Source organism: Neoarius graeffei, chromosome 8 (assembly GCF_027579695.1).
Source record: "Neoarius graeffei isolate fNeoGra1 chromosome 8, fNeoGra1.pri, whole genome shotgun sequence".
Taxonomy (NCBI): Eukaryota; Metazoa; Chordata; class Actinopteri; order Siluriformes; family Ariidae; genus Neoarius; species Neoarius graeffei.
The window spans coordinates 37,675,760-37,703,007 of NC_083576.1; the positions used below are offsets into that span (position 1 = coordinate 37,675,760).

The following is a 27,248-nucleotide window of genomic DNA, read 5'->3' on the forward strand; positions in this document are numbered from 1 at the left end:
TTCTGAATCTGAGGTTCGACAATCGATTGGAGCCTCCTTTTCAGCACCCTGGAATAAACTTTCCTGGGGAGGCTGAGCAGTGTGATACCCCTATAATTGGAGCACACTTTCTGGTCCCCCTTTTTAAAAAGAGGAACCACCACCCTGGTCTGCCACTCCACAGGCACTATACCTGACCTCCACATGACACTGAAGAGGTGTGTCAGCTAAGACAGCCCAACAATGTCCAGAGTCTTCAGCATCTCGGGGCGAATCTCATCCACCCTTGGTGTCCTGCCATTGAGAAGCTTCTTGACTACCTCAGTGACCTCTGCCAGAGATATGGGTGAAGCTTCCCCCGAGTCCTCAGACTCCACTTCCTCCATGGAGGACATGTAGGATGGGTTCAGGAATTCCTCAAAGTGCTCCTTCCACCACCCGACAATATCCCCAGTTCGGGTCAGGAGTTCTCTTCCCCGGCTGTTCCCCGGAACTGAATTGGTTCCAGAAATTCAAGAAGAGGGTTCAATATCCTGTAAAATCTTGTGGTGGAGTCATGCAATGTAGCCCTCATCTTCTCAAGCTTAGAATAGGACAAAAGGTCTCTTAACCAGTGAAAGACTGTTGGTGGAGTGGAAGATTTCCATCTCAGTAGAATTAATCTCCTAGCTAATAGAGTGGTGAATGCTATGACGTCAGCCTTATATTTAGGTATCCGTAGGGTGGAGGGTAGCACTCCAAACAAAATAGTTACTGGAATAGGAGCAGAAGGTACATTTAATATTGTAGATAGATTTATTGAAAATGTTAATCCAATAGTTGTGGAGAGAGAGGCAAGACAAGAACATGTGCATTAAAGAGGATGGGGCTTGCTGGCATTGGTCACAGAGGGGACTTATGTGTGGGTATATCTTAGAGAGCTTCTCCTTACTCCAGTAAGAATCTCCAGGTGGAGAATCTTAAATTGTAGGAGGCTGTGTTTGGCACAGAAAGAGGAGGAATGTACTCGATACAAGATTTTCTCCCAGGTATCCTCATCAAGCACCTCTCCAAGATCCCATTCCCAGAAGTTCTTAATAGAAGATAAAGTATGGTTGTATTCAGAGCAAATTCTACTATACATACAGGATATAATGCCCTTTTCACTATGAACTGATTTTAGAAATATCTGTTTGTGTTTTCTTGTTTAAAAGGAAAATTAGAAGTCTTGGCATGGACAAACCTACGGATCTGCAGATACTGAAAAAGTTACTTTTATTCAAGGAAAATGTCTGTCAGTTGCTGAAACGAGGCAAAATTTCCACAAATGTACATATCACTGAAATAAGTGATACCTGCTTGTGCCCATGAGGAGAAAGTCCTGTCTATTAGTGATGGAAGGAAAAAATGACTGTGTTGAATGGGGGCATGGGGCGACCAAGACTGAATGCCAAAATGTTGTTTAAATTGCATCCAGATTCTGCGGGTAGATTTAACTAATATATTTTAGTGTAGTGTGTAGTAGGAGAGTTTTGTGAAGAATATGAGTGCTGGGAGGGAGAATGGTTTACAAGAGACTGATTCAATCTTCAGCCAGGCAGCAGTATCATTTGAATTGTCACCTTGTAACCAGTGATGTAACACACGTAGATTTGTAGCCCAGTAGTAGTACTGAAAGTTGGGGACCGCAAGTCCTCCTAGGGTCTTTGTTCTTTCTGAGTATGCTTTACAAAGTCTTGGAGCCTGTTCTTGCCAAAGGAACTCAGATATTACCCCATCTAAGCTACAGAAAACTTTTATGTAAACTGGTATACATTGAGAGATGTAAAATTTGGGGAGAATGTTCATTTTAATTGAGTTAATGCGTCCAGCTAGAAATAAAGGGGGTAGTGACCAGCACTTTAGATCTTGTTTGGTTCTAATCAGGAGAGGCTTAAACTTTGCCCTAAAGAGATTTTCAAAGGAATTTGTAACCTGGACACACAGATATGTGAATTTATCAAAGACTATTTTAAATGGTAGTTTGTGGAGTGGAGAGTTATGAGCAGCTGCATTTAGAGGAAACAGCTTACTTTTGTCATAATTGAGTTTGTAACTGGAGATTAATCCAAAGGTCTCCAGTGTGGACAATACATGTGGCAGTGATAAGTTGAGGCTTGAGCAGGGATGAAAGCCTTCCAGATTTACCCGGAAAGCCGGATATTTGACAAAACTCTTAAATCTCCGGTTTTCCGAATGGAAAAATTTTTCGGATTTTTTGCGTTCCTTGACACAGCATAATACTTCGCATCATCCTTGCATGGGTGCGGTCCTTAAATAACCCAAACATGGTTCATTGATTCAAGACAGGTGTTCTTTGTTAACGGCGCACGTGCCGGAGCTCGTTAGGCGCGCATGCAGGCGCGCCTTCAGGTGCACGAGCTAAGGCGCGCAGGACTGACACCGTTCTGCGCAAGCGCAACACAATCGCACTAGAAAGCATGTTCAAGCGGCCAGTGTAGCTGCTGTCTTTTTAGTTGCAAATTACAATTATTTCCTCGTGTTAATAATTCGCCATGTCAAAACAAGCAAAACTTTCCTCCTTCTTTTGACGTGAAGAGAGGTACGCAATTTATTATATATTTTTTCAAAGTTGCATTTTGTGGCTTCGAAGCTAAGTTTTAGTGCCGTTTCTAGAACATTACATCAAGAAAACGTGGAAGAAACAGCAATAATGGAAGAGCCAGTTTCTAAGCTACCTAAAACTAGCAATGGTAATTTATTTTTTGTTACATAATGTACTCAGGCTGCCAGTCAGTGTGTGACCCCCCCCCCGAAAAATCCTAGCTACGCCCCTGATTTACATGAGAAATTTGGTATTCATTGGCGTGTTTAAATTTACAGACAATACGAACTAATGTAAACAATTGGCTTCAACTCGCATAAATACGAATTGGAAATTTTTAGTTCACTTTAGCTTATGCAAACGCACAACTCTACTAAAAGATTGATAAACGAGGCTCAATGTCCCCAGCATTGAAACCTGAAAGCTTTAGAAACTCTAATAGACCTTTACTTTTTAACAGTACTGTTTTGGGATTTTGCTGAGTTTACCTTCAACTGTCTGATTTTTTTTCAAAGTAATTAACTGTGTAGCCAGGAAAATCACGGCGTTTTCTAAATGCACTCTTGAAAATTACTCATTAACTAGGGGAATTAAATTTGATATTTTTTGACATGTTAATCATTAATGTACATGAAAGAAAAAGGCTTAAAAGTTATAACTTGTTTTAGTGAAAATAAGTACTAGAATGCAGGGTTTTGCGTGTTGTTATTAAAATATTTTCGGGGGACGTTGCCCCCATCTTAGTTTGACTTTCAAAAGTTCAGGGTTTTTTTCTTTGCTCCACTTTCATCTCTACTTGAGATAAAAAGGAGCAGGTCATTGGCATACAGTGATGCTTTTTGTTCAGCATCCCCTCTAAAGACTCCGGAGGTCTGTGGATGGCAGTGAAAGGCTATGGAAAAGGGGCTCAATGGCAATAGGAAAGAGTAAAGGAGATAATGGGCAGCCCAGTCTGGTACCACGCTGGAGAGGAAAGTATTCAGAATTTGTTATTGGTCCTAACAGAAGCTAAAGGAAGGGAATATAGAAGCTTCACCCATGAAATGAAGTTTTGTCCAAATCCAAACTTCTCTAAAGTATAGAAACGGTATTCCCACTCCACCCGATCAAAGGCTTTCTCTGCATCTAAAGAAATAACAGCTTCTGGACTAGTGGATGAAGAGGGGGCATATAGAATGTTAAATAGATGTCTGACATTGAAGGAGTGCCTATTTTTAATTAATCCAATTTGATCATTAGAAATTAACGTAGGTGGGATTGAATCTATTCGCATTGCCCACACTAACAGTTTTGCATCTACATTGATCAGTGAGATGGGTCTGTATGAACTGCAGTCAAACAGGTCTTTGTTCTTTTTTAACCTTCTGGGGACTGAAGGTATTTTCTGGCACTCTAATGATTTTGGCATGCTCTGATGTCAATTTCAACAAATTGAAGCAGGATGAGGCTTTTTTTTTTTTTTTTGCATTCAGCACAAGTTTAGCTACAATAATATCTAAATAGTATGTATGTCAGGCGACACGGTGGTGTACTGGTTAGCACTGTCACCTCACAGCAAGAAGGTCCTGGGTTCGAGCCCAGTGGCCGACGAGGGCCTTTCTCTGTGGAGTTTGCATGTTCTTCCCGTGTATGCGTGGATTTCCTCCGGGTGCTCTGGTTTCCCCCACAGTCCAAAGACATGCTTGGTGGCTCTAAATTGACTGTAGGTGTGAGTGTGAATGGTTGTTTGTCTTTGTGTCAGCCCTGCGATGACCTGGCAACTTGTCCAGGGTGTACCCCACCTTTCGCCCGTAGTCAGCTGGGATAGGCTCCATATTGCCTGCGACCCTGCACAGGATAAGTGGATACAGATAATGGATGGATAGATATATATGTTATGATTGTACTTTTAAAAAATAACAGATAAATGCAGATGTTGTAAAAAGCAGTTTTAGAACTGTGTTGGAATGTGTGAAAAAACATTGCCTTGCCCATTGTGATGAACCATTTTGATCACTTGAGGTGATTCTGTTCAGTCTTAGGAATGTATCAAGCACAAAAACTTTAATCTGCTCCATTGATTTGGACAATTAACTGGCCATCAAAAAAATGTACGTCCTATTGTTTTGGGATAAAGTGTTGGTGGTGAGAGGGGTATTCAATGAGAAGTGTAAAAAATTCCAATCAATGAGAAGAGTGAACACACTCCCACTGCCAACTCTTAATTCCATCAGGTCAAGTGATCAAAATGGTTCATCACAATGGGTAAGGTAATGTTTTTTTCACACATTCCAACACAGTTCTAAAACTCCTTTTTACAACATCATTTATGTTTGTTTGTTTTTTTAAAGTACAATCCTAGAGCGGCACGGTGGTGTAGTGATTAGCGCTGTCGCCTCACAGCAAGAAGGTCCGGGTTCGAACCCTGTGGCTGATGAGGGCCTTTCTGTGTGGAGTTTGCATGTTCTCCCCGTGTCCGTGTGGGTTTCCCCCGGGTGCGCCGGTTTCCCCCACAGTCCAAAGACATGCAGGTTAACTGGTGACTCTAAATTGACCGTAGGTGTGAATGTGAGTGTGAATGGTTGTCTGTGTTAGCCCTGTGATGACCTGGCAACTTGTCCAGGGTGTACCCCTCCTTTCTCCCGTAGTCAGCTGGGATAGGCTCCAGCTTGCCTGCGACCCTGTAGAACAGGATAAAGCAGCTAGAGATAATGAGAGAGAGATGAGAGTACAATCATGACATAAATTCGACATAGATGTTTTTGTAGCTGAACTTGTACTAAAGACAAAAGTCATATGACTGAAAATACTGCTTAGATTTGTTGAAATTGACATCAGAGCATGCCAAAATCATTAGAGTGCCAGAAAAAGACAAAGAAGAAAAGAAAGCAAACAAGTGCTGGTGCACGTTTTATTTACTCAAGAAGCATGCAAAGATTATGCATTACACCGTATGCATATCAACTGATATGCTCATAAGAAATGGAAGAAATATTTACACTTACTTGATGAGTTTGATCTTTGGCTGGATCGAGTCAAAGCTCAAAATGATGCCGCTCATCATCAGTGTCATGTTTCTCAATATCTGAAGAACTGCTGAAATTGAACCGCTGTCCTGAATCATCTGAAGCGCCTCCTGAGCATCAAATCGCCATGCCATCTCGCAAAAAGTTTTACCTCCAAACAAGTAGCATAAACTATGGCTGACATATTTTATCCTGTTTACGGTGGGTGTTCCCACCGCGAAAGAGAAACCAGTCGAAGCCAAAAGAGTGAAAGTGATTAATCATGCCATAACCATGTGAATAATCTTGTATGAATGTGCAAGTGGGCAGTCATTGCTCTGACTCAGGTGTGACTAAGGTGATAAGTTTTGTATTTCATCTAATTTAGGTAATTTAAAAAAACATTATTTAGCAGTGGGCACATAAGAAAGTATAAAGTTTGTCAATATGTTTATCATGCTTGTAGTATAAAAACTCGCAAAGATATTGATCTAAATGCATGACCCACTCATTCTAAACCTGCCGAGCTTTGCCAGTAAAACTATTGACCCCAGAGGGTTAATATCAAGGAAATTGATGTTTGTTGCAAAGATTAGGTAAGCATTTGAATGTGAAAGACTCATTAGACATGTTAGATAGGAGAGGGGTTAGTTTATCTGAGAATTTCTTGTAAAATTCAACAGGATAACCATCTGGCCCAGCACATTTGCCATTCTGCATGGCACAAGCTGCATTAGTAATCTCCTCTGTTGAGATTGGTTGCTCTAAGATTGACTCTGAGGCTGTATCTACATTTGGTACAGGGAGATTATTAAAATAGAAGTCAAAATCTGTCAGCTGACTGTGTTGCTCAGAGGTGTATAAGTGACAGTAAAAGTTTTTAGACTGATCATTTATTTGCTGTGGGTCGGTTGTGGTGTCTGTATGTTCAAATTTGTAACATTTGGTGAGCTGAGGGTCTTTGGTGCAGCTGATGAGCTAGCAACTTGCTGGACTTACCACCTTGCTCATACTGAGCATATCTACATTTGAATAAAAGGTCCTCAGCTAGAGTGCTTGACAACTTATTGAACTCCGCTTGCACTTGATGTTATCCTGCGGTTGTTGAGTGATATTCGCAGGAGTTGATGATCATCCTGGTCATTGGAGAGTCGTTTTCATGCTCTGCCAGTCTGTAACTTTATCCCCAATGTCTGCTGCTTGACCTTCTTCTTATGAACTGCCATCTTTGAAATTTTGAGGATGGAAGCAACCTGATGCTCACTGTATCCTTCTGCCAGTAAAGCCAGAACTGAACCCTTCTTTTTCTCACTCAGAACTTTTCTTTTTAACTCTTTTGGCATGATGAATACATATTTTTGTGTTCCAGTTGAATTTAAAGTACTACTATCACTGTTTTTACCATCCATATTGGTCCTATTGTAAGAGGATAGTGATGACCACAGCAATGTTTTTTATACTTTTCCTCATTAAATAAGATTTGGTTCAGGTGATCACCTAATCAGTATCTCTTTAAGTAAAATGAGGTGTGTTTTGTTTTGGAATTCCAGCACAGACACTGGAATAAAATGGCTACCATGCATAGAAATGCTGATTTAAGAAAAAAAACTGAAATGGTCTCAATTTTTTCCAGAGCTGTATATTACAGTAAAGTGAAATTCTTTCTCTGCATTTAACCCATCTGAAGCAGTGAAAACATATGCGCATGTGCACACGCGTGCACACACATAGAGAGAGACAGACAGAGCAGTGGCGCCTGGGGATTTTTTAGAATTAGAAGCTTTTATATGATTGCTCTGTGTTACTAAGGTAAATGGTGTATTAGTGAACTGGTTACTTCACAAGCAGATATCCAGTTTCAGTGCAAATGATTGCACTCAGTTGGGGTTATCTGTTAATTAGAACGACAAAATACACTGTTTTAATTCACAGTATCATGTGATATAGGATGTTGGAATCAGAGAATTTTTAAGGAGTATGAGTAAATGAGCACAGTTTTGGACAGATACCCAATAGCATTATCCATCGCCACTACAAATCAATACACAGTCATTCTGACTGATCACCATTATTTTTATAATGAAACACTTCTATTGTTAATGGAATGGTCTCTAACAGTGGCCCATACACAGGATAAAAGAGTTCACTGATTGGGTTAATGAATATTTTAAGGAAGGAAATAAGTTAAATTAATTGTCTGTTGGGGTGGGGTAAAAAATTATAACTCCTGTACTGTTATAGTTGATGACTGCTCAACTTCTAATGGTGAATTTGAATCAGTGCCTTCTCCCAGTCTAGGTTACTATCAGACATGTATGGCACTCTGTCCAACCTCATAAAAACAGCAGGCACCTGTTAGATAAAGGCATACAATAAATTTTGATTGCTCTGTTTTTTTTTTTTGTTTTTTTTAGCTGGGTGAATAATTTTGGTCATGAGGGTCTTGGACTGCTTTTGGATGTATTGGAGAAACTTCTTGACAAGAAACAGTAAGTGTGATTAATTTGTGAATATTTTGAACAGTTTTATTTGCAGAATCATTGGTCATTCAAGTGTTGTTTCTCACTTTTTTCAGACAAGAGATCATTGACAAGAAGAATCAACATAAACTCATCCAGTGCCTCAAAGCCTTCATGAACAATAAGGTGTGCTAAGTGGTTGAATAAGAAGTATTAAGGATTTGAAGCGAGCAAGCCAAGTAGCAGGCACAGAATTCAGTACAGCATATAAGTAGATGGATTAACTTTACTTTTGGATTAGGCCAATAATGAAAAATTACAAAACAAAATGTTGAAATGATTGAGATAAAGTTAATAATAAAAATGTAATTAAAAAAACCCTAAAGCTATATGAATATCCACTGGTCAGCCAAAATATTAAACCCACTGAGGGGTGACATAACTTAGGCTACGTTTACATTAGACCGTATCTGTCTCGTTTTCTTCGCGGATGCACTGTCCGTTTACATTAAACCGCCTGGAAACGCCGGGAAACGGGAATCCGCCAGCGTCCACGTATTCAATCCAGATCGTGTCAGCTCCGGTGCTGTGTAAACATTCAGAATACGCGGATACGCTGTGCTGAGCTCTAGCTGGCGTCTCATTGGACAACGTCACTGTGACATCCACCTTCCTGATTCGCTGGCGTTGGTCATGTGACGCGACTGCTGAAAAACGGCGCAGACTTCCGCCTTGTATCACCTTTCATTAAAGAGTATAAAAGTATGAAAATACTGCAAATACTGATGCAAATACTGCCCATTGTGTAGTTATGATTGTCTTTAGGCTTGCCATCCTTCCACTTGCAAGTGGTAAGTGATATGCACTGGGATCACACACACAGCGGCTCAGTCCCGAATCACAGCTTCTTCACTTCACTCGCGTGCTCTGTGAGCTGCGCAAGGCTGGAGTGCGCACCCTCCAGAGGGCACTCGCTATTCATGGCGGAGTGATTTGGAGCGCAGGATGCCTGCGGAGCCGAGCGTATCCGTGTATTGGTATTGCTGTGTGCACGCAAATCGTGTATTGGTGTTGCTGTGTGCACACTAATCGTTTTAAAAACGTTAATCTGATGATCTGCTGATACGGTCTAATGTAAACATGGGCTTAGACTGATTATCTAGAACATTTGATTAACATTGAAAAATGGGCATGCATAAGGATCTGAGCAACAAGGCCCAAATTGTGATGGCCCTTGGATTGGAGCATCTGCAAAATGGCAGGTCCTGTGGGGTGTTCACGGTATGCAGTGGTTACTACCTACCAAAAGTGGTCCAAGGAAGAACAACTGGTGAACCGGGATATGGTAATGGCTACTCAAGACTCAGTGATGCGTGTGGGGAGCAAAGGTTTGAGTGGCTTGACTTCAAGAGAGCCGCACAATGTCTGGTAGAAGCAAGGGCAGCAAAGTAACTGCTGAACAGTGAGGGTATTATTATTATTATTATTATTAATAATTATTTTAAATTATTTTTTATTTGCTTGATGCTTATTGGTTGGCAGCAAGATCTTAAGGTGTTTGTGGCTTTGTTAGCGGAGTGATTTTTTTTTTTTTCTCATTTTAAGCCTCTGCCTTGCTGGACAGTATTTGGATTCTAGTAGCTACAAACCATGACACCCAATAATCACGTCCTATAAACAATGCTTTAAGAACTGAGCAAAGTTTAAATTAGGTCAGTGCGGGATCACCACCAAACCACAACCAACTTGCGGATTTGGTTTTCTAATCCAGCTGGTTTAACGTGGATGATATATTTTCCTTCTTCAGCTTACTCAAGCAGAAAGAGTTTTAACAGCAAACGAGCTTTGAATGTTTATTTTGGACCGACAAAATTCAAACAAGGAAGTGTGGAAAGACTTGGAAGTGTTCTGCCATAAAAAAGGGGTCTCGATTAAAGGGAGAGGGCGCAAAGGTGCTTTTGGAGTGGCCGCGGGATTTACTAATTGGCATTCGCGGCATGCCGCACACCACCGACGGACATCCCCAAAATCCCTGGCCAATAGAACCAGGCCATTATCCAGGCTAGTGTCTTATCCTGCCCTAAGTGTCTGGCCATGGGATTAAAGTGAGCCACCTGGAATATGAATTCCTGGTGGCTCTTTGGAATTAATAGCTGCGTTGTCTTTTCGCCAGTTTGAGTGTCCTGCGTCACTCGGTATAACCTATCCTTAATAATAGCAAAGTAGGGAAAGGCCGGCGTTGCATTTGGCTGGAGAATTTGACCATCGATTACTCTCACTTGGTCAAATGCATGCCGCAGAGTCCCGTCTCGCGACTGCTCTAACGGGAAATCCCCAAGGGAATCCCCGAGAGAGGGAGGAGGGGCGGGGCGCTCTTCACTCCGCGTATTGCCCTGATGCGGTGCTGACATAGACGGCTCTGTGACAGCTTCTCCTGCCAATGCTACTCCGGGGTTTTCCCCAGACGAATTACTGCAGGACCTACTCTTCACTATGTGTGTCATTAACTCTTTAAAACCTGGCCAATCAGTCCCCAAAATCAGCAAGTGGGTGAAATGAGGGTTAACCGCCACCTTTACACTATGCTTTTGCTCTCAAAATAAAATGTGGACGGACACCAAAGGGTAGTCATGAACATCCCCGTGCACACACAACACCTTCACCACTCGTGCTCTCTCCAATGCCTCGCCTTGCACCAGGCTTTGGTGAATTGAGGTCTGGTTACAGCCAGAATCCACCAAAGCCTGGTACGTATCCCTTTGGACACTTACCAGTATATGATACGCTCTGGCCCGATTGAGGGCGGTTTCTGGCGTGTCGGGAACCCAGACCACCGCGTCCACCTCCATCGTGGAGCACTGATGTTGAAGATGTCCCGGCTCCCCACAGCACCAGCACACCGGCCCAGGCTCTCCCTCTGCACTGGTGTTACGGGAATCGCTCACCTGGGGGGAAGGAGACACAGATAAGGAAGGGGAAAACGGAAGGACACCACGGGTGCACCGGGCCGGCCCCTGCCTCTCCGGTGGGGGAATGGGGCGAGGATGGGAAGCAGAGGGACAGAGAGAGGAGAAGAGGAGACATGCCTCCCTGCCATCGGAACTGCCGCCATGTGGACCTCTGCCAGCTCGATAGCTTGGTCCAGCGACACCGAGCGATGACACTGGACCAACTCCGCTGTTCCTTCTGGAAGTCGCGCAATGAATTGCTCCAGTGTCACCAGGTCGATCACTCCCTTGGCGTCGCCTGCCCTCAGCCACTGCCGGCAGGCGTACCGGAGTTGTTGCCCGAACGCAAATGGTCGGCTGACCTCCTCCAAACGCAGCGAGCGGAAGCGCTGCCATTGTTGCTCTGGGGAGCGGCCGACCAGTTGCGCCTTGCCCGTCAGCAGGGGGAGGAGGCGCGCCGGTCGACCGGCCAACCCCAGGCCTCCGCTGCTTGCTCAAAGAGCGCAAGGAAGGTTTCCAGATCGTCGTGCGGACCCATCTTTGTTAAGGTGAGGTGGGGAGGGTCCGCTCTGCTGGCAGTCGTGGGCCCCGCCGATGCGAGCAGGTGCCGGAATGCCTGACGGTCTTCCTGTTGGGCCAGCGCCAAGGCTTCGAACCGTTGTTATTGCTCCTTCTGGAGGGCGACCAGTGCTTGGTGCTGGTTCTGCTCTTCGTGCCGCTCCATCTTCGCTCGTGTTTTTAAAAATGCCGGTCGTGAAAACAAACCAAACCAGGAAAATAGGGAAGCAGAAGTGCGTGTACAGCGGATGTAGAGTGGACCAATCAGAGCCCTCTTGTCTGCGGCGCTGTCTGCGAGGCTTCTGCGGTGGTCAATTTTTGGGAGGTGCGCGCAGAGCGTCTGCGAAGGTGGGGGGGGCTACGCAGACACTGTCTGCAACGCTATCTGCGAGGACTGGGTTGTCAGCATAAATTGGCCTTGAGCCACGACACCCCCTTCTCACGAGTTTCTAGTTGTTTGAGATGTACTATTATGTATAGGTCAATACAAATTGATGGTCTTTTAAGGAACCTTCTTAAGTCAAGAATTTTATCGTCACTTAATCTCTAATAATATAGGAGATGAAATAAGAGAATCTGAAGTTGTCTCTGCCATTCACCTATTAAAACTTCAGTCACTAGGGAAAGATTGACTCCCATCTGAATGTCACATTTTCTCAAAATATATCTAAATGAATAACACGTTTAATCAAAGTATTTTAAAATGGTATATGCATGATTTCTTTTATGAGGGAGTATTGTCACTATTATCCAAGAAAGGAAACATGCACGGTACAAATAATTGGAGACATCTTACCTTATTTATTGATTGATTGATTGATTTTATATATTGTGCAATTGCGAATAACGGCCAATCTGTGCTTCCAAATAGGCCAATCAAATTGGTTTGCTGCTGCTCAGAATTATTTTAACAAAATGTCTAACTGCAAGATTGTGAAAAAGTATTTTGAAGAAAATAAGCCAGTATAAAACACTACATCTGGTTTATACCCTACTCATTACGAAAAGTGCAGTGTGTTCTTTAACATGTCTTGGGTGTTGCTGTCCAATACATGGGACCTCCATTTTATGTCCTATCCAAGGGACAAAAGTTGTTTATCACATGGAACTAAAATTCATGGAGGACGTAGCATGCAAGGCTGGAAACCCATGTGATCAGAAAAGAACTGAACCCTACCAGAAAAGACAGAACCACGTCTTACTGCACTGTTCTCCAGCAGTTTAAGGAGCAAGTCCAGCAAGCTTATAAATCACAAATGCCCTGGTAAACCATGTAATTTACCTTCAACACATGAGTCCTCCAGTCATGCATCTCACTTTCCTGGACTGAATAGTTACACAGGTTGAAGTCTGCCTGTGAATGGTGTCAAGTGTTTGTTCACTCGCTGTTTAAAAGACTGGACACCATCACTCTAAATTTTTCCAACAACCATGTCTGGAAGGGTATTCCATATTCTTATGATGGAGTGAAGGAAACCTCTGTCCAGTGTTGATGTTTTTGCATTTGGCATAGCCAGGGCATGATCAGGCATAGATGTGCTGGTATGAGTAATTCTGTGGGATGTGTGCAAGTTTGGTAGCATTGCCTGGAGGTCTCTGGGACAGTGACTAGTATGCATTTAGTATGCATACCATGATGAATTTAGACAATAAAATCTTTGCAAAAATAATTCTGAAAAGAATGAATAATGTTTTAAATGTTACAATTGCTAAAGAACAAACATGCTGGTAAAGGCAGGTTAATTTGGCACAACTTAAATTCATTAAGGGAATTGGTTTTTGACAATGATGGTCAATGTTTTTATATTGTTGCATTTGACCAAAATAAAGTTTTTGATTGCATTTCTAGAGACTACCTGTGGGAGCAAAGGCTAGCCCATCTGCATTGATCCCATAGAAAAGCTACTGTAGCATAAATTGCTGAAAAAGTAAATGCTTGCTATGATAGAAAGGTGTCAGAACACGCAGTGCATTGCAGCTTGCTGTGCATGGGGCTGTGTAGCTGCAGACTGCTGGCACATGAGCATCAGAACTGGACCATGGAGCACTGGAAAAAGGTAGCTTTGTCTGATGATTTCTTTGACATCAGCTCGGTGTGTATGCGTTGCTTACATGGCATCAGGATGCACTATGGGAAGAAGGCAAGCTGGTGGATGCAGTGTTCATGCTCTGAGCAATGTTCTGCTGGGAAACCTTGGGTCCTGGCATTCATGTAGATGTTACTTTGACACATACTGCCTACTGAAACATTGGTCCAGACACATACCGCCTACCTAAACACTGGTCCAGACAAAGTACACCCCTTTTCCCTCATATTCCCTCATGCGAGTGGCCTCTTTCAGCAGGATAACATGCCCTACCACACTGCAAAAATTGTTCAGGAATGGTTTGAGGAACATGACAAAGTGTTCAAGGTGTTGAATTGGCCTCCAGATTCCCCTGATTTCAATCCTCTCGAGCATCTATGGGATGTGCTGGACAAACAAGTCCAATTTATGGAGATCCCATCTCACACTTTACAGGACTTAAAGGATCTGCTGCTAATGTCTTGGTGCCAGAGACCACAACACACCTTCAGTGGGCTTGTTGCATCGAGGCATGGATGTGATGGGTCAGAGCTGTTTTGGTGGCAAAAGGCTCCTTGTTCTCCTTGAATATATCAAGATGAACGTCAAGGGTATGGACATTGAGAGATATCCTGCAGCACTTTGTGTTGTAGTTCTTCACCAGAGTCTCAACCAGCTCCACATGTTTTTTGGCTTTGTGATTACCCAAGAAGCCCTGAATCACTGCAGCAAAGCTGTTCTAAGTCACCTTCTCATTCCTAGTGATCTTTTTGGGGATTTCCTTGCATTTGAAGATATTCTTCATCTGTGGTCCAATGGAGAAATAGCCTTTGAATTTTGCCTCATCCAACATAAGAGAGAAGTCTTGAAGGCTGCCAACTCCTTAACTACTAGGGCTGTTGCATATTATTTTTTAAGGCCCAAGCTGATGTGCAGTGGTAGCATCAGCACCTTCTTGGGGTCTACCAATGGCTCCCACTTGATGTTCACTATACCAACTGTCAAACATTGTGGTGATTGTGTGATATGGGGATGCTTTGCTGTGTCAGGCCCTGTGCATCTTGCTATAATTGATGTGACCAAGCATTCTGCTATTGACCAGAAAAAAAAATGAATGAGTATGTCTGGTCATCAGTCTGTAATCTGAAGCTCAAGTGTACTTGGTTTACATAGCAAGACAGCAGTCTAAAGTACAAGAGAAAGTCCACCTCTGAGTGGCTCAAAAGAAACAAAATTAGGGTTATTCAAAGTCCTGATTCGAACCACATTGAGATGCTGTGAATGGACCTTAAATTGTTTCTTTCCCTCACTGTGCCTGAATTAAAGCAATTCTGCAAAGAAGAGTGGGCCAGAATTCCTCCACAGTGATGCAAAATACTCATCACCAGTTATCACATGGCAGTGTGTTCTATCAGTGGAGAGATTCAACTCAGCAGGGCTGGAGCACACTAAATGGCACAGGCACTGACCCTCCACAAGGAGCTGAGAAAGTATCAAAGAGCACTGCATTTCCCAAAAAGTAAGTCACTCTTGTCTAAATGCCATCTCTTACTCGCTCCCAGTTTGTGCCAGCAGACTCCAGCGCAGGTGGACTTCACTCCCCGCCCAAAAGATCCAGCACTCGGTCCTCTCCAAATCATGGAGACACTCCACTCCTCTGCCCTTCACTCTTCACACCTCCATGGACCAAGATTTGCATACACTCCTCTTTTACTGCAACCTTATCTACTACACTTAAACAAACAAACAAAACATTTTTCTCCTGCTACTCCTGCCTCTTCTGTCTGCTCGTGGGCACTTTTAAGTGCCACACTGTTTACTTTTGGAGCCAATCCCAGCTGACTTCAGGCAAGAGGCGGGTTACACCCTGGGCAGGTTGCCAATCTATCACAGGGCTAACACAGAGATGAACAACATTTGACACCTCTGGGCAATTTAAAGCAGCCAGTTGACCTAATCTGCATGTCTTTTAAACTGTGGGAGGAAACCCACCTATTTTCAATGATGCCATATTGTCTCTCTAGTTTTTGACATTATGCCACTTTATGAAATATTAAAAGTCAAAAAATAGGTTATGCTATGAAAAACCAACATCTACCATCTGAGTAACACTCCTGCAACCAACCATTTGAAAATCATTACATGTGCCTTGTACACACTACTTGTAAGATAAGTCTATAAGAACCACTGCTTATCACTTCGTTTTAAATGTTTCTCGTCTAGTGATGTAATAAAATTAAACTTGTGAACTTTTGACAATTTTCAGTATGGCCTGCAAAGGATACTCGGGGAAGAGCGATGCCTCCTTCTTCTGGCCAAAGCTATTGATCCCAAGCAGTCAAATATGATGACGGAGATTGTGAAGATCCTGTCTGCAGTCTGTATTATTGGAGAAGAAAACATGTAAGTTTGCACTGTTCCATTGTGGCACAGTATTTGAAATGTTATTATTATGGTTGGTAAACCACGGATGCATTTTGTTTGCAACGTTATACAATTTAGCAGTGTTCCCCTGGGTTCTGAAAAAATTCTCTGCTTTTTTCCCTAAAAAATCAAGTCAAAGAAGTAGTCTTCACTTTGTCTTATTTTTTTCTTCACTTAGTCTGTATTTTTTCTTAGTTACCAACATATGAAAGTGGACTTAATACCGGTTTATGCCAACAAAACTGGCACAATTCAAGTATTTGTACAGATGCAGGCCTCTCCATTGCATATAAAATTTGGGCTCCACTTCAGCCTCTAATAAGAAAGACTTGATTTTGGGCACCCTGTGCACCATCAAGATAAAATAAACCTTTTTAGTTTGAGCTTATTTAAAGTTATTTTAGCATGGAATTATTCAAAAGAGATATTAGGACTCCCTTTACTTTTTATTTCAACACAAAACTTGATTTACAATTGAACATAGTTGAGAAAAGTCTTGGACCAACCAACAGTGAAGGAATCCAATTTTTCTGTCGATTTACAAACCGAACATGGCATGACACCGTGTTTTACATCATACGTTAGCTGTGGGGACTCAACATGCCACGCCCCCTGAAATGTAGCTCCCTTCAGTCAGTTGCTGGTTGACAGCACTTTCACTTTGGCTGGTTTTCTTTCTTTTTTAACTTTTATTTATTTATTTATTTATTTATTTATTTATTTTTAAACCGCCGACTCCTGTATTACTGACACTGTCCAATGTGCTTGGGGATGGTAGGGGCTCTGATTGTGCCTCCCCTGTGGCTGTTTTTGCCCTTAAATCGTTTTCAGTTCTTGAAGAAGACAGCCCAAAATACCTCAGCTTAGACTGAGCCATTGTTTGATTCAGAGATAATTACACCACCACACCAGGCTGATTAAGACGCATTGCAATTGGTCAAAAGCTTGGTGCTCATTTGGTCATTATGTGCAGTTGATTTTTATTAGTTACAAGCACATGCTCATTGTTTGCATTCTGGCTTTTCTATAAAGGGATTTCTAGAAAAGATGACTTATGACAATAATGATAAAGATGACAAACACATTTGTCACTGTGACGACTACTCGTAATTTTCTTTTCTTCACTGATGGATTATGTTTGTCAATGATGAGCATGACGAGCACCAGCAGGAACCCTGGTTTAGCAGCAGGCAATTTTATAATTAGATAGTCTTTTACAGTATGCAGTCTACTTTCAGTGAAGGTAAGACTAACTTCAAACATTTTCCAAAAGGTTTTTATTTATTGACAGTTAAATCCATAAAAAATTGATACTGTTACTTTCAACAGCATATTTAAAACAAAAGTATATTGGAGTTGAATATTAACACAAAGTGCAGAGTTTCAGCTTTAATTTTAGGGCATTCGCAATATTCTCAAAGTATTGGAACAGTATTTATTTATTTATTTCAGATTCAGAAGCCCTTTGTCACTAGTCACATATACTAGCGAAATTAGCCGTCAACCTGTCCGTACATATACAACATACCCTAGGCTGACACTTGCACGACTTTTGGCCACGATTTTGTCGTGGCAAGTCGTGCCATTTTGGGGCACGAACTGGGAGGCTCCCGCACTGTTCACGACTAGTTCACGCATAGTTCATGACGAGTTCACGAATGCGTGCCCGTCCACATTCACGAACTGGCACGACGAGTTCACGCATAGTTTACGCACTTCCCGCATTGGCACGACGAGTTTGCGCAATTCGGACGGTGTCGTGCCGACTTGGGCACGCCTGTGTCATGCACAACCTCATCCTCATCAGATACCCACACGCAATTTCAGAAGTGGACCGCGAAGATCCGGGGACACATGATCTGATCCCTGGTGGATGGAGGACTGACCGACACCTGCAGGGGCTGCTGCCTCTAACCGGCCATCATACCCAGAAGGATGCAAAGGATCAGCGAGACTACCTGTCACATTACTACATGTACCCTGCTGGTACTGTCCCTTGGCAAAAAAGAATGGTAGTAGCTTCATGAGCTGCATCCACAGTTGTTCCATTTTTGAAATAAAAGAAATGAAACTCCCCCCCCCCCCCCCCCCCCAAAAAAAAGTCATGAAGGAATAGAAAATAAAAGACATTAAAGAAAAAAGCAAGAAAAAAAATTGCGAATGGCGAGAAGTGTCCGGGAAGCTCTATATATACCCCCGCACTGCCGCGAGCGCCACTGTCGCGCAGTAGTCGTGAACTGCTTGTGAACTCGTCGTGAACTGCTCGTGCCATGCGCAAACTGTTCGTGAAGTGCATAAACTAGTCGTGAACTGCTCGTGCCATCAATGCGTGACCGTGTCAGTGGGAAGGCACGGCCACGCTGCGACGCGCACCAATTCGTGAACATGTCGTGAACTACTCGTGAACTCGACGTGAGCTGTTCGTGAACTATTCGTGGCAGTTCGTGACAGTCGTGGCATGGCACGCACTGGCACGCATCCTCCCGCATCGTCCCGATGAGTTCACGAAGAGATCACGAACAGTTTGCGCATAGTTCACGACCCGGTCGCGAAATTTTGTCGTGACCAAAATTTTGAACATTTCAAAATTCTCGTCCCGACATGGCACGCAGTCACGACGGGTTTACGCACACTTCACGCCAGTTTACGACTAGTTTGCGCACTGGCACGACTCGAGTTGTGCCAATGTGTGCCACGGAATCGTGCAAGTGTCAGCGTACCCATACAATTGACATAGGGTAGACAGGACAGGAAGACAGGGATAAAGATAAAAAGAAAACACAACATGAGGAGAGATAAGGAAAAAAAGAACCCCCCCCCCACTATGCTCCTGTCAGGAGTACAGTGTGGGAACATTAAAAAAAACCCAAAAAACTTTGCATAAGCACAACTACAACACAGGTACACTTTAAACACGGGACTTGGGGGGGGGGGAATCAGGGGGAAGGGGGGAGGGGGGGAAGGGGAGGAGGTAATCCAGCGCAAGCAAGCAGCCGTCTGCTCCTGCAGCCATGAAGGTGCTGGTCACGCATCTGCTTGTCACACTGGGGGTAAAAATGGCAACCGCGGAGAGTTAGAGAGGAATTCGAAAAATGAGAGTGTCTCCCGGCATTGACCTTCAGGGGGAAATGTTTTCTCAGCAACAGCCTAAAACAAGGCCGGTTCTCTCTCAGGGCGCCGAATGTCGATAAGATATGAATTGTTTGGTCTTTCCAGACGCAGTCTTTGCACGTCCTCACCGCTCGTCCATATCTGTCCATTCTATTCAAATTGATCTCCGAAAAACGTATTCCTTGCAAAGCTGAAAGCTGCTCTGAGATGGCAACCATTTTGTGGTTAAAGTTCTAAATGTCCACAGTCCAAGTGCCAACAGCTTTGCCCACCACTCCAATATTGGGCAGCTTTGTGGGGCTTTGAACAGCTGTCACCGTTGTCTGATTTCCTCGATATACCAGGGCAATGCCTAATCCAATCAGCAAAAGTCCTGTAATCATGGTTCCGAATAGGTAGATATCTTCAATGTCCTCCACAGAAAGAATCGCCAGGCACACGACCTGCCACCGCTCCCACGCGTCCATCATGTAACCAGCCGCAAACGTTCCGGCAGGACAAACGGGTTCCCCCGAACCCAAAACTGTGTCAATTTCGTTAGGAGACCAGTTTATCAATTCCATGGTTTTTAGTTTTGAAAGTAATGCAGGAAGAGTCTCTTGAAAAAGTACAGCAGACGAGACAAGACACAGAGCACAAGCAGGGGAAAAAAAAGGAGGGAGAGGGAGAGCAGAATGCGACTGCCTTCCGTGGAAGCACGGAGAGAAGTGCTATACACTGAGGACCTTTTGTGTTTGGAATTAAAAGATAGATATTGGACTATGGCTTAGAATTTCATCTTTCATTTCCTGGTATGTTACACAACTTAGAACATGGCACCTTTTGATTATATAATTGGAGCCATTGCACATGCTTTGGGCATACCCAATGCAACAATTTAGAATGTCCTGAAAAAGAAAGGAACCACCAGCCATTGAAGGTTGGTCAAGGGAAACAGCAGCAGTTGATGACAAACATTGTGAGGGCTATGAAGAAAAATGCAAAGACAACAGTCAGTGACATCAACAGCAGCCTCTACAGGGAAGGTATCACAATCCACTATTCTAAGAAGACTTTGAGAACAGAAATATAGAGGCCATACCAAAAGATGCAAACCACTCATCAGTAGTAAAAATTAGAAGGCTGGACTGGAATTCATGAAGAAATGGAGAATGGAGCACAAAAGTTCTGGAACCAAGATTAACTTCTCCCAAAGTGATGGAAAGGCCAACATGTGGAGAAAGAAAGGATCTGCTCATGATCCAAAGCACACAAGCTCAACTTTGGTAAATGACAGAAAAAAACCCATCTTTTCCCTGGTGAAGAAAATCTCTTTGTTACATTTGGCCAGATCAAGAACACCTGGCAGAAGGTAGGTATATCTGTGTTAGTCAACACTCAGGAGATGACTTCACCAGAAAATATAGAGGATTTACCACAATATGTAAACCATTGGTAAGCATCCAAAACAGAAAGACCAAATTAGTGTTTTCCAGAAACATAACATCTTAAAAATGCCCTTAGAGTTCTGGAACAAAATCCTTTGGACAGATGCGCCAAAGATCAACTTGTACCAGAATGATTGGAATGGAAGTAACTGCTCATGATTCAAAGAATACCACCTCATCTTTTGATATGGGCATGTGTGGCTACCTGTGGGACTGGTTCCCTTGTACTTGATGATTTGACTGCTGGCAAAAGCAGTAGGATAAATTCTGAAGTGTGTCTAGGACTAAATTATCTGCTCAGATTCTGCCAAATGCTTCAAAACTCATTGGCCAGTGCTTCACAGTGCAGATGAACAATGACCTGAAGCATATTTCAAAAGCAACCTCAGACTTTTAAGACAAAAAAGTGGACTGTTTTGCCATGGCCAAGTAAGTCACTTGACTGCTGTGATTGTAGGTGCTAAAGGAGGCAATTGGACTTGAAATTCTTGAAGCTTGAAATTCTTGAAGACATTTCACCTCTCATCCAAAAGACTTCTTCAGTTCTGTCTGACTACTGGGGAGTTCCAGGTATTTATCCTCTAGTGGACCAAAAGCAACCCTAAGGAGAGTCATTGAGGTCACATGGATCGTTGACCCTCTGTCATCCTGTTGGTGTTAGGGTCACTGGAGCCTGGGTGTGAACGGTGTTAGCAGCCTAGAAGGTCATTAGGGTGATTTGTGCATCGTTGGCTCGCTCTGCCATCATGTGAGTCATTGAAGTCAGCTGAGTCTTGGTGTGGATGTGTATTCAGTTTTCTGGGAATTGTGCCAAGGACTGCATTGTAGGTGGCTGATAAGTGGTGTCTCAGACCACCTCCTCTGTTCAGTGATGGTCGTTCCAGGTTGACGAAGATGGCTTCTTTTACTCCTCTTTCAAACCACCGGTCTTCTCTGGCTAAAATACATACATTGCAGTCCTGAAACGAGTGTCCTTTATTATTGAGATGAAGATAAACTGCGGAGTCCTGGTCTGAGGAACTGGCCCTCCTGTCTTGAGCCATGCGCTTGTGAAGCAGTTGTTTTGATTCCCCAATGTACAGGTCTGTGCATTCCTCACTACATTGAATTGTGTACACTATTGTGTATGGGTACTCTGTCCTTAGGGTGGACCAATTTCTGCTTCAGTGTGTTACTAGGTCTGAAGTGTACAGGGATGTTGTGTTTGTAGAAGATCCTCCTGAGTTTCTCAGATAGTCCAGAAATGTAGGGAATGACAATGTTCTTGCGTTTGTTGCTGTTTTCTTATCTGTCCATTATGTTCTTTTTCTGGTCTTGATGAAAGCCCAGTTGGTATACCCACACTTTTGAAGTGCTTCCTTGATGTGTTTTTGCACCTTTTCTCTTTTCCCTCTACCATTGTAGGAATGTTCTGAGCCCTGTGATGTAAAGTCCTAATGACCCCCAATTTGTGTTCCAGTGGGTGGTAAGAGTCAAACAGTAGGTACTGGTCTGTGTGTGGGGGTTTCCGGTAGACCTCGATGCGAAGGCTTCTGTCTTGTTTGATGTACACGCCACAGTCCAAAAAGGCTAGGTTGTTTGCACTGATGTCCTCCCGAGTGAATTTGCTGTTGATATCCACTGCATGAGTGTGCTCTGTGAAGGCTTCCACCTCATGGGTTTTGATTTTTACCCAGGTGGCATCTGTGTCCCTGAACCAGTGGCTGGGAGTGACTCCTGAAAAAGTGGTCAAGGCTTTGCTTTCCACTTCCTCCATGTATAGATTGGCCACTATAGAGGACACCGGTGAGCCCATGGTGCAGCCATGCTTCTGTCTGTAGAAACATTCATTGAACTGGAAATAGGTGGTGGTCAGGCAGAGGTCAAGCAGGTTGCAAATGTGATACATGGCGAGGTTCGTTCTGTCCAGTAAGGTGCTGTCTTGAAGTCGTTTCCTAACTGATTTAACTGCTTCTGTGGTGAGAATGCAGGTGAAAAAAGAAGTGACATCACAGGAAACCATGGTTTCATCTGAGGCTAGCTTTGGGTGTGCAACTTTCGTGGCAAAATCTTGGGAGTTATTGACACGATGTGGCATGTTTCCAACAAGAGGAGCCAGGATGGTGGCTAGGTGTTTGGCAATGTTATAGGTGATTGAGTTTATGCTGCTGCTGATGGGTCTGAGTGGAGCTCCCTCCTGAGAGGAGCTATTTGTTAGTTGGAGCTCGTAATTGATTGACACTTTCCATTGCTGAAGGGAAAGCTAAAAGCAAAATGCTCTAAGAACAAGCAGGAACTGAATCAGCTGCAGTAAATGCCTGGCAGAGTATCACCAGGGAAGAAATCCAGTGTCTGGCAATGTGTACGAGTTCTAGACTTCAGGCAGTCATTGACTTCAAAGGCAACCAAGTATTAAAAATGGCAGTTTAAGTTATGATTGTTAGCTTGTCCAATTACTTTTGGTCATTTTAAAATGGGTGGACCAAATATTAAAAGTGCTGTAATATTAACTCTTACACTGTTGACCCAGTTTGGATGCAAAGCTCAAATTAAATGAAAGTCAGCATTTGTCAACCCAATAAACACATTTTTGCCTTCCCTGTGCAACAATTTACCCAATTCATGAATTGATTTGATTCATGATATTAGGTTCATGATTCAATTTTTCCCACAATAATTTTGAAAAAAAAAATTTATTACAAAAAATGCAGCATTTATTTTCCTATTCTTTATCAACTTAAATATTCCTTTTGTAATAAAAACAACCCCCCCCCCCCCCCAAAAAAAAAAACACCTGAATTCCATTTTCTTCATAACCAACAATAATTTCTGTTCCAATAATAACCAACAGTAAATGCAAATAATAAAAACAGACAAGGCCTCTCAAGTAATGGGGGGGTGGGGGAGTGTTGCCAATTTGTTTTTACAAACACTTCCACCATCTCTATCTTGTAGCGATATACTTGCTGCCCAGAACAAGGATGAGGGTTTGGTTGAATTGTTCACTCTAGCTTCACAGGTGAAGACAGGTAGTGCTGAGAGTGGTTATTTTTTGCATGAGGGCTTGTTACTTCGTAGGTGGTCACCATAAGTTAAGACTGCACAGAGGATTGTGGGAACTAAGCTACCAAATCTGGACGTAGTTTATGCAAACTGTTTATGTAAGAGGGTTAACAACATTATCAAGGACTCAACACACCCAGGTCATAAACTGTTTGTCCCTCTCCCATCAGGCAAAACATACAGAACCATCAGAACACGCACAAGTAGACCGAGGAACAGCTTCCTCAGAGCTGTACCCTCCATTATACCACACCCACACACTCAAGTTGCTGCTAATGCACGGATCACTTTATATTCAGTACTATAAATACATTTATTACAATCTGTGCAATATCTGCTCACATTGCACTTTATTTTGCTGACGATCACTTTACACATAGGTACGTAAACACGCCTAGTACAATTGTGCAATATCCGCCTACACTACAATCCCCCCCACTTACTTCATCTTGTATTTTATTTATATTCTTTTTAACTGCTGTTGTTTTATCTGAGTGCTAGCAAACTAAGTTTTGTTGTATACCTACAGTAACTAAGTCTTGTCTTATATTAAACATAAATTGAGCAGTGCTTATCATGCACAGAGCCAGGGAGCTGTAGAACGTTTTCACGCTACCCTGAAATCTCTGTTGTGCATGTATTGCATAGAATTGAATAAGGATTGGGAGGAGGGACTGCCTTGGTTGTTGCTGTACGAGAAGTCATACAGGGCAGTATAGGATTCAGACCCACTGACTTTGTGTTTGTGCACAGAGCTGTCCCCGTTCCTCTCCTCGTCCGCTAAACCGCCATCCAGGCCTCTCTTTTATAGTCTTTCCCATTAAACTCCATTACTCTCACCTGGGTGAACTCCACACCCCCACCTGCAGGCCAGTGGAGAAAAGACAAGGAACATGCACAGAAAGCCAGGGAGAGAGTAGGACAAACCCAAATCCAAGCTGGTTTGTCACGCCATACCTAAAGAGAATTGGCCTAATGGTTAATATTAACCATTTTTCCCATTGATAATTTTTTATTTCTTGCTAATGTTGTCTTTTAATGTCTTTCTGTCTTTTTTATTGCTCTTAGTCTGGATAAGATCCTGGCAGCCATGACTATCGCAGCTGAGAGGAATAACAGAGAGAGATTCGCTTCAATAGTAGAGGGTCTGGAGAACCATGAAGCTCAGCACCTTCAGGTCAGCTGACTGTCCTTTGCAAGAAAATAACATTACAATATGACACCCGCTAATTCACACACAACCTACACTCATCAGCCCTTACTAAATAATGTCTACCTTTAATCTGAGTAACATCCATTACTGTGTCCGAAATCACTCATTACTCACTATACAATGGACTATATAGTGAGTTTGCCATTTTGTCGTGCTGTCCAAATGTATAGTGAGAATTATTATACCCTGTATAGTAGACTTACAGTATTCCACAATGCATCATGAAAAGTAGTGTACAACCGATGGTCACTAACCAAGCAATGTATACCATCATGCATTGTGGTCGTGCTGAAAGAAATCAAATCAAAAGCCTCAAATTTGATTTAATAAAAGGCAGTGGCAAAGAAGGAAGTATTCAGCCTTGGCTTAAAAGAACTGAAAGATGCAGCAAAGTACTTTGTACTTATTAATGAGGGAAATACGCTCAGTATACTATGTATTTAGCACAAAAATACATGCATGTATTTATTATTTTGAAAACCCACCAGCCAACTGATCTGGCATGTTTTAGTTGTGCGACAGTAATGACGTAAATAATGGCACGGCAGAGTAGTATCCGAAAGTGTTTTTTCATTTTACCAGTGAGTTCACGATATAGTCCTCTATATAGAATTCCCTCAATAGTAAGTAGGGAGTAGTGAACAAATGAGTGAATTCGGACACAGCACATATCCCCCCCCCCCCCCCCCCCCCCCCCCCCCACACACACACACACACACACACACCGTTTAACACTATCTTTCATTTATATTTACACTATATGGCCAAAAATATGTGGACACCTGAGCATCACACCTTTATGAGCTTGTAGGACATCCTATACCTAAACCACAGATGGGTATTAATATGGAGTTGTTCCCCCCATTTGGCACTATATCAGCTTTGATTCTTCTGGAAAGGCTTTCTCCAAGATTTTCTAGTGTCTGTGGGAATTTGTGCCCAGTCAGTCAATATAGCATTTGTTATGTAAGGCACTGATGTTTGACAAGAAGGTCTGGATCAGACCTGAACAAAGGTGTTCAGTGGGGTTTAGGCCAAGGCTCTTTGCAGGCCATTAGAGTTCCTCTCCAGCAAATTCGTCCAACTATGCCTTTATGGACCTCATTTTGTGCACAGAGGTACTCTCATGCTGGAATAGGAATCCTCAGACTGTAGCCACAATTTTGGAAGCATATATTTGTCTAAAATATCTTTGTGTGCTGTAGCATTAACATCAGTGGAACTAAGAGGCCTATCCAAAATCATGAACAGCTCCAGACCATTATCCCTCTTCCACCAAATTTTACTGAACACGCGTTGCAGTAGGTAGTGTTCTCCCAGGCTACACACTGATAATATATAGTCAAGCATATCAGTCCAGAGAACATGGTTCCACTGCTCCAAAGTTCAGTGGTGGCATGCATTACTCCCCTCTAGCTGACACTTGGCATTGCACATAATCATTTTGGGCATGTGTGCAGCTGCATTGCCATGGAAGCATTATTTCATGAAGCTACTGATGCACAGTTCTTGTGATGTTGCTTCCAGAGACCGTTTGGCACTCTGTAGTGAGTGATGCAACAGACAATAGGCAATATTTATGTATTTTTTGCTTTAGCACTTGGAAGCCCTGCACCATTCTCAGATTTATTCATAAATCATTGACACAAATTTGTTTTTTCTGACTATCCTGTAAGTCTGGAAAAATTTTCATATCCTGGGCATGCTCCTTTGTGTGTTCAAATAGACTTATAAAAGGACTAATTAATAACTAACTAAACCTTGATCGATTGGCTTCAGTATGGTATAATTATCGTATTGTATAATTAAAGTATAGTATAATTATAGTATAATTTTTGAGGAGTTACTACAGTTTTATGTATGGGCTACACTGTCAAGTTTAAATAGCTGATGTATTTCAGTCACATCCAAATGTAATGAAAATTTTGTGAAACCCAGTCATTTCACATTAATGGAATTAACTAAAGAAAATTAATAAACCTGAAAAAAAAATTAACCAAGCCAACATAAATCCATAAATTAGGACAAATAAGATCAGTCATTCAGTTCATAAGAAAAGCAGCTGTATGAACCTTTTCCATAATTTGGCTCCAAATGTTGACCTTTTCATGTGCTGTTATGCTGTTAAAAAATATAATGTATATTTTTATTGGCAGAGAGATGAGTCAAAATAACTTTCACTTCTACCTCTGAGGAAACTTTTTTTTTTTGCCAGTGACTTGTTCTTTCAGCTCTTTTTTTAAGTTTGTTTTTACACACAACTTCACAAAAGGGTTGATATATGATACCCATTGTTTTATTCCAGCAGCACCTTTTGTTAAGTTACTCCAGTGCAGTGATATGTTTTCAGATTATGCACGAGAAGATCATCAGCAAGTTGCTTATGATGAGCACAACTGCCTACAGGAAATATTTGACATAAGACTACACTTAATTCCTTGGCTTAAAACTCC

General features: G+C 42.5%; 1 protein-coding gene across 1 annotated transcript in view; it reads left to right on the plus strand.

The window, feature by feature from the left end:
• The window catches only part of diaph2 (diaphanous-related formin 2), a 902,507-nt gene that overhangs the window by 162,386 nt on the left and 712,873 nt on the right, over positions 1–27,248 (plus strand). The window contains exons 8-11 of the mRNA XM_060927624.1: positions 7,962–8,036; positions 8,123–8,192; positions 15,845–15,981; positions 24,651–24,759. Of these exons, the coding sequence (XP_060783607.1) occupies positions 7,962–8,036; positions 8,123–8,192; positions 15,845–15,981; positions 24,651–24,759 (391 nt within the window). The remainder of the gene's footprint in view (positions 1–7,961; positions 8,037–8,122; positions 8,193–15,844; positions 15,982–24,650; positions 24,760–27,248) is intronic.